The 13,350-nt window shown below is 35.5% G+C and overlaps 1 protein-coding gene across 1 annotated transcript in view; it reads right to left on the bottom strand.

Annotated features, from left to right (window-relative positions):
* Nucleotides 1-9,487, bottom strand: part of LOC138698537 (serine-rich adhesin for platelets-like) — a 49,729-nt gene extending 40,242 nt beyond the window's left edge. Inside the window, exons 1-2 of the mRNA XM_069824540.1 lie at nucleotides 9,347-9,487; nucleotides 8,791-8,982 (exon numbers count right to left, since the gene is read on the bottom strand). Coding sequence (XP_069680641.1) covers nucleotides 8,791-8,961 — 171 coding nt within the window. The 5' untranslated portion in view covers nucleotides 8,962-8,982; nucleotides 9,347-9,487. The remainder of the gene's footprint in view (nucleotides 1-8,790; nucleotides 8,983-9,346) is intronic.
* Between the last annotated feature and the right edge of the window lie 3,863 nt (nucleotides 9,488-13,350).

The following is a 13,350-nucleotide window of genomic DNA, read 5'->3' as shown; positions in this document are numbered from 1 at the left end:
AATGTCTCTGTATATATTTTACGTTAAATACTTCATTTCGTAGCAATAGTTAGCTCAGTGATCTAGATCTTGGAGTACTAATCAAGAGGTTTTTGGATCAAATCCCAACTTTTGTTGCACAATTAAAAATTGCCCACAATTTAAGATGAACCATGGACGATATAAAATTGCATTAAAACAAACATGAACTCTGTATAATAAAACATATACTGTGTGTGGCTAACATTTAATTACTTCTCAAAATTATTTCTGGAACAATATCACTTCAGCAAGATAATTTTAAAATAGTGCAATAGGCTTCATTAATATCATAATTTCATTTTAAAAGTGTATAAATTTACAAAGTGGTGACAAACTAGCATTTTTAAACATATCAAATGGAAAAATTTAAATTACATATTTAAATGGTATAATATATCTCAAAGGACATAATTTAAAATCCAGAACTTACTAATTACATTGGTAACAATGTTTAGAACCGAAAACTCAACATGACCACGGTTTTTTGGGGTTAAGAATTAGACAGGTGCCACAGGTCAGTTCGTCCCCTTCTCTTCTGAAAATAAACTCATAAAATTTAGAATAACATGATGACGTAAATATTACAGTGGTTTTCAAGTGACGCATCATCGTTAAAAAACTCGTAAATACAGTCACTCTCTTTCTCCATTGTGAACACATTGTTTTAAAAAGCCTAAGTCCAGAATTCAAAACGATCTTCTGTAAAAAAGTCGTGAATATAAAAACTAATGAAATAATGAAACAATTGTCTTTAGAGACAATTAATATTAGGTACCCTCTACAAAACTGGCTTCATTTATACACCAACGGATTCTTGATTTCCAGGGAACAAGGTGTCGGTGCAGGTGTTACGTGCTGTCTCTTCTCACTTTATAGATCTCTTGGATATGGAAAAAACAAGTTTTGAGGAGAAATCATTGCAATACGTGAAAGTCTCAGGAACCTTCTATGCCACATCAATAAATTTAAAAATGCAGTTATATTGTGAGACTCCAAAGCAGCTATTCTATCAATAGTCTCTAAACACACACCTTCATATCAAACAGCAGAAATAACTAAAATGCTCTCTCAATTAATAACACTCAATAAAAGAATTGTATTCCAATGGATACCATTCCATTGTGAAATCCTGGGAAACGAGAATGCGGATGCTTTAGCAAAGAAGGGCAGCACTGCTACTTACAGACCTGTTACTAAATCTACGTATTTCTCTGTGAAAAGATTTATTAAATCTACATACTTAGACTTCAACAAACAAAATTTGATAACACAATCTCAAGGGAAAAAATGGAACTCTCTGCATCATAATCTACAGTTAATTCCCGATTTACCACGAAAATCTTCTGTAGCTGCATTTAGATTGGCAACAGGCCATGACTGTTTGGCCAAGCACCTGCATAGAATTGGAATATATCAATCCCATAACTGCCCATTGTGCAATTCAAATCAAGAAATGGATTCGGAACACCTCAAAATCTGTGCTTCAGTGGCTGATCATTACAATATCTTTGAAAAATATTGGAGTGCAAGAGGTCAAATGACTTTATTGTCAAACGCCTGGCATTAGAAAACAACAATATGTATGTATGTATGTATGTATACACACACACACACACACACACACACATAGAGTATGTTATTTAAAACTACTAGGGGGGTGGTATAAGTTAATCGCTGCACATTATTGGCAATGATTGCATTTAAGCTAATTAAGTAATGGTACAATCTGTGCACAGTGAAATTTATTTAGAATAGTGGCAGAACTGACTTGTTAGTAACAAATGACAAGCTGGTTTCTGGCTTCCAGCTTCCGGCTCCATTTGTGCATTCATTATTAATGTGAGAAGCTTACATTTCAGTTAACTGACTTATGCTGCACCCTATATAAAACACAGGGAATTAACACTGCCATAAGAAATCCACGTGTAAAAAATTGAAAGTGTAATTTCTTGTGTAATAAATTAGTAGGTCTTGTAGAGAAGAAGACTATCTACTGATTATTGTCAACTAAAATTCTGTTTGATGGCATTAATTTTGAAACAATGGATTACTATACTACAGAAGAAAAGATGGAACAACTGGATAATACGCACGGCAGACCAATATCGATAGTCGACTCTACTCGCTGGCCACTAGTCACCGGGCCGTACCGAGCCGTATCAAACAAAATATAATCGAAATGGTGGTAGTCAAATTCGCGACTATATTCTTAAATAATTCACTCCATTAGTCTAGTTCAAGGTTTTATGTAGTACAACGGCGGTTTTTTGAATGCATTAAAAGAAAATGAAGATGTAATAAGATAATAAACTAGGTTATCACAAGGAAATTAACAGGAAAAAAAGTGTGTTTCACGGAATACAATTAAAATGACGGAAAGTAAATTTCCGGTTAATGTTCGCCAAAGCGTAAAGTACGTAATTATGACGGCGTTGCTGTTTTATGTCTGGCCTATCGAAAAATACCTAGCCTTTTACGAAAAAAAATTTAAGGACCATGAAATTATTCACCGCTTTCATTATAGGCCTATTATTTTTTAACAATATTACGAATCAAAAACTGTCATATTATATAATTTTAACTACTACATGGACGAATCAAATCAAGCTAACCTAACCAAAGCTAACCTAACCTAACCAAAGCTAACCTAACCTAACCAAAGCTAACATAACCTAACCAAAGCTAAGCTAACCTAACCAAAACTAATCTAACCTAACCAAAGCTAATCTAACCTAACCAAAGCTAATCTAATCTAATCTAACCTAACCTAAGCTAACCTAACCTAATCTAAGCTAACATAACATAACCTTCGTAAATGCAAGGCCTGTAACCGGAGCAAGAAGGGATCTCAATCATTTAATCTGCAAGTACACGCAAAAATAAATTCAAGTAAGGATCACGCTCCCACTGCATGAGAGGTCCGCGCATGCGCTACAGCAAAACTGTTTCTGTCCCGAGCCTCTCATCTAAGGCACTCGTCATAATTTACTCGCAATATTTACGCAAATACACATTGTCGCTAACAGTGGTGCTATCTCTCAATAATGTTCAGAACGAAGGAGGTAGACAGAGAAAGAAAAAATTCCTCCCGCCAACTACGCCACACACCAACATCATGTTCTTATGTTGGTGACATTGTGTATTTACTTAAATTTGGTGGTAAACGTAACGGCACGGTTCAAAGTGGCCGTGCTAATTCTCCAGTATAGCGGAAAAGATTTTATTTATTGAACTGTATGGAAACAATTCTTTGAGAAAGGTAAAAGGCCTATTTGTTGGACTCTTTCCTAGTAGAAGAGTTCGATCAGATTTGTGATTATTAATCTCTTCAGAAATACTGGAAGTATGAACAAACCATGCAGATGTAAAAAAGTGCAGGGTATAATATATAACAGAATCGTAGAAAGGAGAAAATCCTGTTGATCCTAGTGGCTAGCTACTAGCAAGTTCAACTGACAACGGATGCATATTCCCTTCGTATTGAGTTTCGTGACTAGATACTAGGCTGTGGTGTTACTATTATAATTTCAGTTGTGTATTTCATTTTAAAGATTTTCGAGTACTTATGTGTTTCAGTGCTGAAAAGGACTAGAGATCTATCAGAGTTCCTCATGTGCAGCCATATTATTCTCTTGAATACCCTTGATTTCTCTGTTAAAGTCCACCCTGAATTGAAAGGGATTTTTTTAGTCAACTGTCCAAAGACAGGTCTGAACCTCACAAGTGGTACCAAGAAGGCACCACTTATGAGGCAATTAGGTCAGGAGATTATGGGTAGGGTGGCCAGTTCCTTTCCCCCTCCATTGCATACATCGCCGACTAGCTATACTGTTTTCGCTGTAAAAAAACTCTTCATGTAAACACAAGCACGTGGCTGTTATACCCGTGATTGGCTCACAGTCGAAACACTCACACGACACAGGAAAATATAGTTCGTATTTGGAAACTTTCATCTTGTATTATTTGAAAATAAAAAATTGAATTCTAGTTGTTAAATACAATGAAACATATAACTTCACTCATATGTAAAACGCTATGTAAAAGAAAAGCTACTTTTATATTTTGTTATGTACCATGAACGCGGATGAATACAAACAGTAATACCGAAGTAGACTGTTCTTGTGACAAGCTGGCGTCACTTGAGCTCATAGTTGTTCACGTAAGCACGTGGTACTGAAGTATGGCTTCTGCATCCTCGGTGTGTGTGGTTATTAAACATAACAGTGGAAACCCTCTCAAAAGCGGAGAAAAACAAATAGTCTTAAATGTATATAATAAGTTATGTGAATTTTAATTAGAGTAATTATAAAGTAAATGATTCCTAAGCAAATGAATGCATAGTAGTGAGGTTAGGGCTGCATGACGAGTAACAGGAAATGTTTAACATGAAACAGAATGTACAACAGTAGGCGGGAACATGTACTGAGAATCTATGGCGCCAAACAGTGGCCAATGAAGCCTCACTTCAGTCACGTGCTATTGTTTACATTAGGATTTTTCTTACAGTGAAAAGATTATACATATTACACTAGTCAGACTTATGATGCATACAAACAATTGTCCTTCCTGTGGCACACATTGCCAAGTGAGATGTACTGCCTGATAATAGATATACATATAGGCCTACACCATGAAATACGAGAAGCCCTGTCAGGTCTGTAACATATGATAATGGATGGATATGAACACTGTATGTTCTGGCTCATAAAGACAGAACAATTTATTATATTACAGTAAAACCTCGATAAGACACGCCCGCCTATTACGCTATCCCGTGTAATACGCTTTTTTGTCCGGTCCCTGCACATTTCATATATAACGCTTTTATAAAATACCCCGTTTGTAGCACTCAAGTCCCGCATAATACGCTGTTTTTGTAGAATATTTTCGATGTAATTTTCAGCAATGTACTGTAACAGCAATGAAACATCTTGGTCATTGAACTCACTGCTGCCATTAACCTAAAAAGTATTGGTATTCGACCCTTTACCTGGGCATTTAAACCTTCATACTTCATACCTTAGTATACCCCACCCTCTTGTTACACTCTCTTATTCGACTCTTTACCTGCGCGCTTAAAACCTACATACAGTTACAACACCTCACCCTCTTGCTAACCCTCTCTCTCTCAAACAACATTCCTCACTCGGCCATAATAAAATCCTGGAAATTTTTGCTGGGCAGTTTGTTGTCCTTTAGTGTATTGAAGTGTCTGTGAGTGTGATTACAATGAGTGATTACGCTTTCTGTGTCGGAAAAATTGGAAATCTTTCGAAAGTACGATGAGAACAGTACTCTTACTCAGAAACAACTCTCTGATTCATTAGGAATCCCATCATCGACATTCAGAACAATAATAAAAAAATCGCGACTCAATCACTACAGCTGCGATGTCGGGAGGATGTAATCGCAGAAACTGAAGTGTGGTAAACATGAGGACTTGGAGAACACGCACATGGCAAACAACCAAACAACTATAAATTTTTTTTTTTGAAAGAATTAAGTACAGTACATATTGTAAATGTCTTTGACGTGCAGTACAGTAATTACATAATGGAGTAATACTGTATTACCTTTCATGAATCATGTATTTCAATAAAAAAAAATGCTAATAGATGCTGTATATAAGTCAAAATTAGTATACCAGCCTAATATGCGTTTTACATCCGGTCCCTTGAACAGCGTCTTATTGGAGTTTTACTGTATTTAGATTTTGTTCTTACAACAAAGTTTGAATTGAAAAAAGAACCTCAGTTGCGTCCGTGGTCGCGAGCACATTTTTACTCGCGTGACGAGAGCACTAAATGTCATTAAAAGAGCACCAAGTTGAGAATGCCTCTACTAGACTGTGGTAACACCATGATATAATTATCGCGAATCACCTAGCCTAAAACTGATAATATTTTGTCAAAGGATCATGTGTGGTAAGTTCACAATAATCAGTAGATAGTCTTCTTTTCTACAGGGCCTACTAATTTATTACATATCGCCTCAAGGATCAATATTAGGTCCCCTATTTTTTCTAGTGTCTATAAATGATCTTGCCCCCCTAATAAAAGATGTAGGTCATCCCATATTATTTGCAGATGACACAAGTATAGTAGTTACAGCCAATAACTCCAACACATTCCAATCTTCAACAGGGGAAATTCTCTTCAAAATATGTGACTGGTTCTCAGTCAATAAATTGGTATTAAATTGTAACAAAACTAACATAATTCAATTTAAATCCTGTCCAAATTCAACCTCGCAAATTTCTAGCGCAATAATTAATAATAGATCCCTATTAGAAACAACAACAACAACCAAATTTCTTGGCTTAAAAATCGATAATGTGTTAAATTGGAAAAATCATATTAAAGAAATTATCTCCAAACTAAATTCAGCTTGTTTTGCTATTAGATCTATGCAAAAGATAGTAAATATCAATACCTTAAAAACAATATACTTTGCATACTTCCACTCGGTAATGAGTTTTGGAATAATATTCTGGGGAAATTCCACAGATAAGTAGTAACAATATATTTCTATTACAAAAAAGAGTAATTAGAATAATAGTAGGTGCCAAACCTAGGGAATCGTGTAGGACTATTTTCAAAAAACTACAAATAATGCCCATGGCTTGTCAGTATATCTTTTCATTAATAATCTTCCTCGTATGTAATCGTGAAAACTTTGTAACTAATTCAACAGTTCATAGCATAAATACACAACAAAAAAATGACTTTCATACTTCATCAGCAAGTCTATCGTGCTATCAAAAAGGAGTGCGTTATATGGCAGTAAAAATGTTTAATAGCCTCCCTATCGATATAAAAATTGAAATTCAAAACATAAAATTATTTAGAGCCAAATTGAAGAAGTACCTAATTTCTCACGCCTTCTATTCTGTAGGTGAATTCATGACATTCAATAACACTTCATGAAAATGATACTAAAACTTTGTGTTGTACTAGTAGACTATATTGTAAATCTCATCTGTATATATTTCATCTAGACTGTGACTATAAATTAAGATTTTATAATAGTATTAAGTTTTTTGACTTGTTCCATATTCTAGCTGTAAGCATGTATGAATACCATGGAATGTTAATAAATACAATACAACACAATAAATGAAATTTCACTTCAAATGTTAATTCTCTATGTAGGCCTACTATTGTGTCTCAAAAAAGGATCATTCAATATTTTGAGAGGAAGTAGCGTTCATTAAAGTAAGAAAACAAAGTCAATAAACATCCTAAAATTAATATCTTCCGAGATACGGTTCATCATTCATAGGAGATGCTTAACGTGATTTCCATAAAAAAAAAAAAAAAAACATTCAGTATTTTGAGAGGTGACAGTATTCATAAAAACAAAGGAAAAAAGTGTAATAAACTTGGATCCTAAAATCAGTATCTTATTATTTTCACTAAACCTTACTTTTATTAGGCCTATATTTATTCTGAAAGAATTAAAGTTTAATGATTCTGTAATACAAAAAGTTGCATCAGTTAAATTTTTAGGTTTGATTGTTGATGAACATTTAAACATGGGATAAGCATATTTTGGCTGTTTGTAACAAAACTGCTCCAATTTCTGGTATTTTGAAAAGGCTTAAAAGATCTTGCCTATATCTTGTCTCTTGAATGTATATTATGCTTTTATCAATTCTCATTTAATGTATATAGCCTATGTTATTTATTTGAGGACATAGGCCTAACACGAAAACTGCTTTGGCCCCTTCCAAAATATTCAAAATAGAGCTTTAAGAAATCTATTAGGTTTTCATTATTTGATTCTAGCCCAGTTAAATAATATGTAGACCTATATCAATTTTCTTTTGAAGAAACAAGCCAAGAGCTCACATCAGAAGATATGCTGTTCTTACAATACCAATTTCAAAGCCGTTGTTTCGTACAAAATTTAATTTTAGGGCCCTTGTTTATAAAACTTTTCTTCCTTGTTTCGATGACTACTATTCACCTCTCAAAATCATGATTTTTTAACGGAAATCACACTGAACATCATCTATGACGTTGATGGACCAGTAGGCTGGGAATATACGGTATTAATTTTAGGACCCATGTTCATTAGACTTTGTTTCCTTATTTTGATGAATATTACCACCTCTAACAATACTGGATGTTTTTTTTTAAATTTGAAATCTCATACAGTAACTCCTATGATGCTGATAAACAAGTACTTATGTGTCCGAAGATATTAATTTTAGACCCATGCTTATTAGACTTTGTTTTCTTGTTTTGACGGATATTACCATCCCTCAAAATATTGAATGTTTTTAACACTCTGTATTTATGTAAAGCTCAGCATAGCATACTTATTCTTGCCCATTCGGTAAGAACATCGTTTAATGAACTTACAGAACCTCATTTTAGCAAACACTATCGTTAAGAACGTCTAGTGACTATTTCAATTTGATTGACTTACTTCTCCTAAAGATATATTTCAAATGAAGTCGAGACGGAACGGGACGTTTGAGTTAAAATGGCACGAATGGCTGGGACATTATAAAATGTGACAGTTTTGTTCAAAATGGGACACCAATCACTGACAGTGCGACACATTAATACATAACAAGCATCTCATATATCATATTTATTCACTTTCATTTTTACGCAAAGTTCTGACACTCTGAACAAACTTCACGTTATGCGCAGAATGAAAAAAAAAAACGTAGGTATATGATTATTCTAACTTGAAATTAAATCTACCATCTAAATCTGAAACAGTCTATTCAAATCCACGATTTATTTAAATACATACCTCAAAATATGGACTACATGCTGCTAGAACCGCACGATGGACTCGTAATGTATGCGTATTACACATAAGTGTAACGTCTACCAAAGTTTGATGCTCCAGAAGCTGGCCCAGGCGAGTGGCAAGATGCGAAGGATGTTCTTCCCACTGCACCATAAATCTTGTGCCCCCCATCGTTTTGGTACACTTCACCACCTAACGGAAAATAATATGTTTATTAGTCACTAAAAACAATTGGTTACAAGGCAGCTATTAGCCACCATTCTACACGTTATCGCTCCAAGATGGAGAGACCAACAGTGATGCAGCCAAGCTTATTGCAGACCTAGACCATATTTTTCTGCTTTCAATATACATAATTATGTTTCCAAGTTATAAAATTACTGCATGAAATACACTTTAGCTGCTACTAAATGTCTCAAACGTCCAGTTCCCACCAAAACGTCGCCACCTCGGTCTCGGAAGCCATAAATAAATAAACATTTAATATATACTTTCAGTAACTGATAGGAATGACATGCAATAATATTATAAAACAAAACTAAACGATGATACAAACCTATCACACGATGTAAAAAATGCACTAATGCTTTTTATATGTTGCAGCCAAATATTCATGAACAAAACAACGACAATCGCCATTAGCAAGCTCAGCAGAGATTATCGACACGAACGCTCTCTATATGCGCAGTACATGAAAAAACAAATGACGCCGAACCAACCATTTGTATACGCGGGCAAAATAAATATGGTTGGTAATAATGTTTATTTTTCAATGCCGCCAAGCCATGAAATGTAACATAAAAATGATTAAAAGATCATATTGATTTGAATACATCGTAACTGTAATTACCGCAGTTATATTGTATTTTCTTAGAATTGGATAAAGAAGTCGAGTTTCTTTTTTCTATATAGTATAATGACCATAGTATAGTATAATGGCTTAATGCAACACATTCATGCCTTCTCCCCTGATATTTAACCTTAAAGTGCATTTATATTGATAAAAATTGAGAGACAGACATAGTAACTCAGCTGAACGATTAAATACAATGTAACAAGGGAACAATACTGTACTTATGTTGCAAAAAAAATAGTGTAACAAACAACACTAGTACCCAACCACGTTTCATAAAACTTTAACGCTTAATATTTAGCTCAAGCGCAAGAGGTCTGTCCTCTTGCTCAAGCATTGATCTCCCATCCACGCGACTCTGTGATCAAAGCAAACGTTGTAGAGGGTTTTTCTCAGGATCCTCTCGTTTCCCTCTGTCTTTCCACTAACATTCTTAATCTCCCTCTCATTTCTCCTGTCATTGGCTGAGGTGAAGTCTTGAAGGTAGTGAGGGTTTCTGACTGATATAGAAGGGTTTCGGGCTCATCAGGTATTCGTCGAAGATAAGACTTGATTCTGTCATGGCTGGGGCATGATGACCCACCTGACAGTGTCGGATTCACGAATGCCACCAGTCACCAGAGGAAGTGGACATTCATCCATTCATAGTGTTCTGCCCAAGGGCATGTCTTTCACTGCAAACCCAGCATTATCCAATCTTTCTCATTTTCTGTCTTCCTCTTGGTCTCCACATATGATCCATATATCTTAATATCATCAAATATCTTCTTCTGCCCCGAACTTTTCTATAATTTGTATAATTGTGTATTATCTGTGACCATTAACCAGTAGCGGCCGGTGATCAAAATCCTCGGTGAGGCCAGATGCAACTAGTTCAAGTGCCTCCGATAGGAAATGTTTATTTATGATATTAATTATTATTGTTATATTATTAATATCATGATTACTGTATTATTATTATTATTATTATTATTATTATTATTATTATTAGTAGTAGTAGTATTATTATTATTATTATTATTAGTCTATTATTATTAGCCTACTATTGATGAAAAATAATGTCACTCACCAAATAAGCTGTTATGCTGTGAGTTTCAGTGATTGTTTCAGTGTGATGAAGCAACCCACATTATGTGTTGAAAATCCCCTCCTTTCTGTTCTTTTTATTTGTTTCCCTTGACAGCAACGAACAAGGCCAACACAGAAGTTTATTTTACACCACATTACCACTTAACCATTTATGTTGCCCATACCAGGTTTCAATAGAAACTCGCGTTTTAAGATTATCTGTCAGAAAAATTGTCAGTGATGTCGTAGGTATCTCGGTAGACTCTTTCTTTATTTAAAACTTCCTTTCTTTCAACATTATTTCTTCTTGAAAAAAGAACACTCTAACAATGAATTAACTACACCAGCATTATTTCTCACATTTATTTCTGTTTATATTTTCTCGAAATACATAACAACATTGGCCCAGATTCACTACTGTACTACGAAGTACAATAGTACAACACCCTCGCTTAAGTCATAAACTGAGACATAAGGGGAGGGAATAGTGTGGGTCTCTGCCTGCCAAAGAGCTGGAATTTGTGTTATTTATGGCCTATTTAGGAAGACAAGTCACCATTGCTATTCCCACCCCACTCTACCCTTGAGGCCGGCCCATGGATGTGAGGAGTGAAACCTGACCAGGCCACGAGGCCAGACGAATTGTGCCTCGGCTACAACGTTTTAAGCGCAAGCTCAAACCCCGCGAAAATACAGGAAATTCAGAAGACAGACCCGGCACGAACGATTCTGGCCTCAGGAACAAATTTTACTGCAAAACAGGTCTATATACACCACAACCAGACCCGGCACGAGCGATTCTGGCCTCAGGAGTAAATTTTACTGCAAAACAGGTCTATATACATCACAAAGTTTTAAAATGCTTCTACAGCGATGCTTCATTCAAATAACTAATACATTATATAAAAACACAAAATTTGATTTCTGTTAAGCCAAGTGACTGAGGCCCGGCCTCACTTGCCTCAGTCAATCAGCCGCCACTGCCATTAACCCTATTCAAAACCTATCTTCTTGTGCTTGCACTCGATCATTGAAGAAACTTACACATTTACCGGCACTTGTAGGCTATCATACGTTTTCAGAGGGTGAGACCTAGTGTATCCAAGAGTGCCATGGCAACCCAACTAAAATTTTCGTTAGGTATTGGCCATCTTTTTCGTCTCAGGTAGTGTTCCCAACATAACTCTGTGATTTCTTTGGTTTTCTTCATTTGTTTGAAGTGTGATGTATTAACGTGAATGCTGTTTCAATTTTTGGAGTCAATTCACCAGTTGTAGCTTGGTCTTCAATGTTAGCACGAGATATTTTTGTGATTATAATAAAATTATTATTGTGTGGTGTGTGCGACTGTTTGTAAAATTGTAGGTATTTCATGAATTATAAGGAATCCAACACATGATTTAGTGTATTCCTTACTCCAGACTCCTTTTTCTTTTTCGGAAAGATGACAGATGTGATATAATAAACACTGGAAGATTAACACCTAACACCGATGCTTTGTTTGGAGAATGTTGTGGTAATCAGAGTGCAAGTCCTAAAATTTACTTGCTTACAAATGGCTTTTAGAGAACCCGGAGGTTCATTGCCGCTCTCACATAAGACCGTCATCGGTCTCTATCCTGAGCAAGATTAATCCAGTCCCTACCATCATATCCCACCTCCCTCAAATCCATTTTAATATTATCCTCTCATCTACGTCTCAGCCTCCCCAAAGGTCTTTTTCCCTCCGGCCTCCCAACTGACACTCTATATGCATTTCTGGATTCGCCCATATGTGCTACATGCCCTGCCCATCTCAAACGTCTGGATTTAATGTTCCTAATTATGTCACATGAGGAATACAATGCGTGCAGTTCTGTATTTGTAACTTTCTCCATTCTCCTGTAACTTCATTCCTCTTAGCCCAAAACATTTTTCTAAGCACATCCTTAACCTCTGTTCCTCTCTCAAAGGGAGAGTTCAAGTTTCACAACCATACAAAAGAATCGGTAATATAACTGTTTTATAAATTCTAACTTTCAGATTTTTTTGAGAGCAGAGTGGATGACAAAAGCTTCTGAACCAAATAATAACAGGCATTTCCCGTATTTATTCTGTGTTTAATTTCCTCCTGAGTGTCATTTATATTTGTTACTGTTTCTCCAAGATATTTGAATTTTTACACCTCTTCAAAGGATCAATTTTTTTTTTTACTAGAAAATTTAAACCTCGTTGGTGTGACGTGCATAAAAGGCTGTGTGGCAATAGTTATTTCTAAAAGCTTTATTGTTGGTTGTGTTTACTAACCAGCGTCAAAAAGGGCATGTGAAACTATAATGGCATGGCAAATTTGAACAATATTACATGAGTGTTTAGAGCATAAATAAAGAATGTGTTCGGTTCAGAGAACTGGGGGGGGGGGGACTCCAATAAAATTGCAGATGTACAGACCCAGAAACAAAATTTGGGCCACCTGAATTTTCCACCTTTAATTCTGTATGCCCAGTATGTTATACCTGAACTCGGAAAATTCAGTTGGCCCAAATTTTGTTTCTGGATCCATACTTAGAAAGCATAAGACTGCACATCGATATACAAGCATTGCAACCATGGATATGATCCCTGTTTCACGAGGTTTATCATTGATAATTACGTCAAAA

This window comes from Periplaneta americana, chromosome 4 (assembly GCF_040183065.1).
Source record: "Periplaneta americana isolate PAMFEO1 chromosome 4, P.americana_PAMFEO1_priV1, whole genome shotgun sequence".
NCBI classification, from domain to species: Eukaryota; Metazoa; Arthropoda; class Insecta; order Blattodea; family Blattidae; genus Periplaneta; species Periplaneta americana.
Note: the sequence above shows the minus strand (reverse complement) of the source record. Positions and strands in the feature narration are given on the sequence as shown.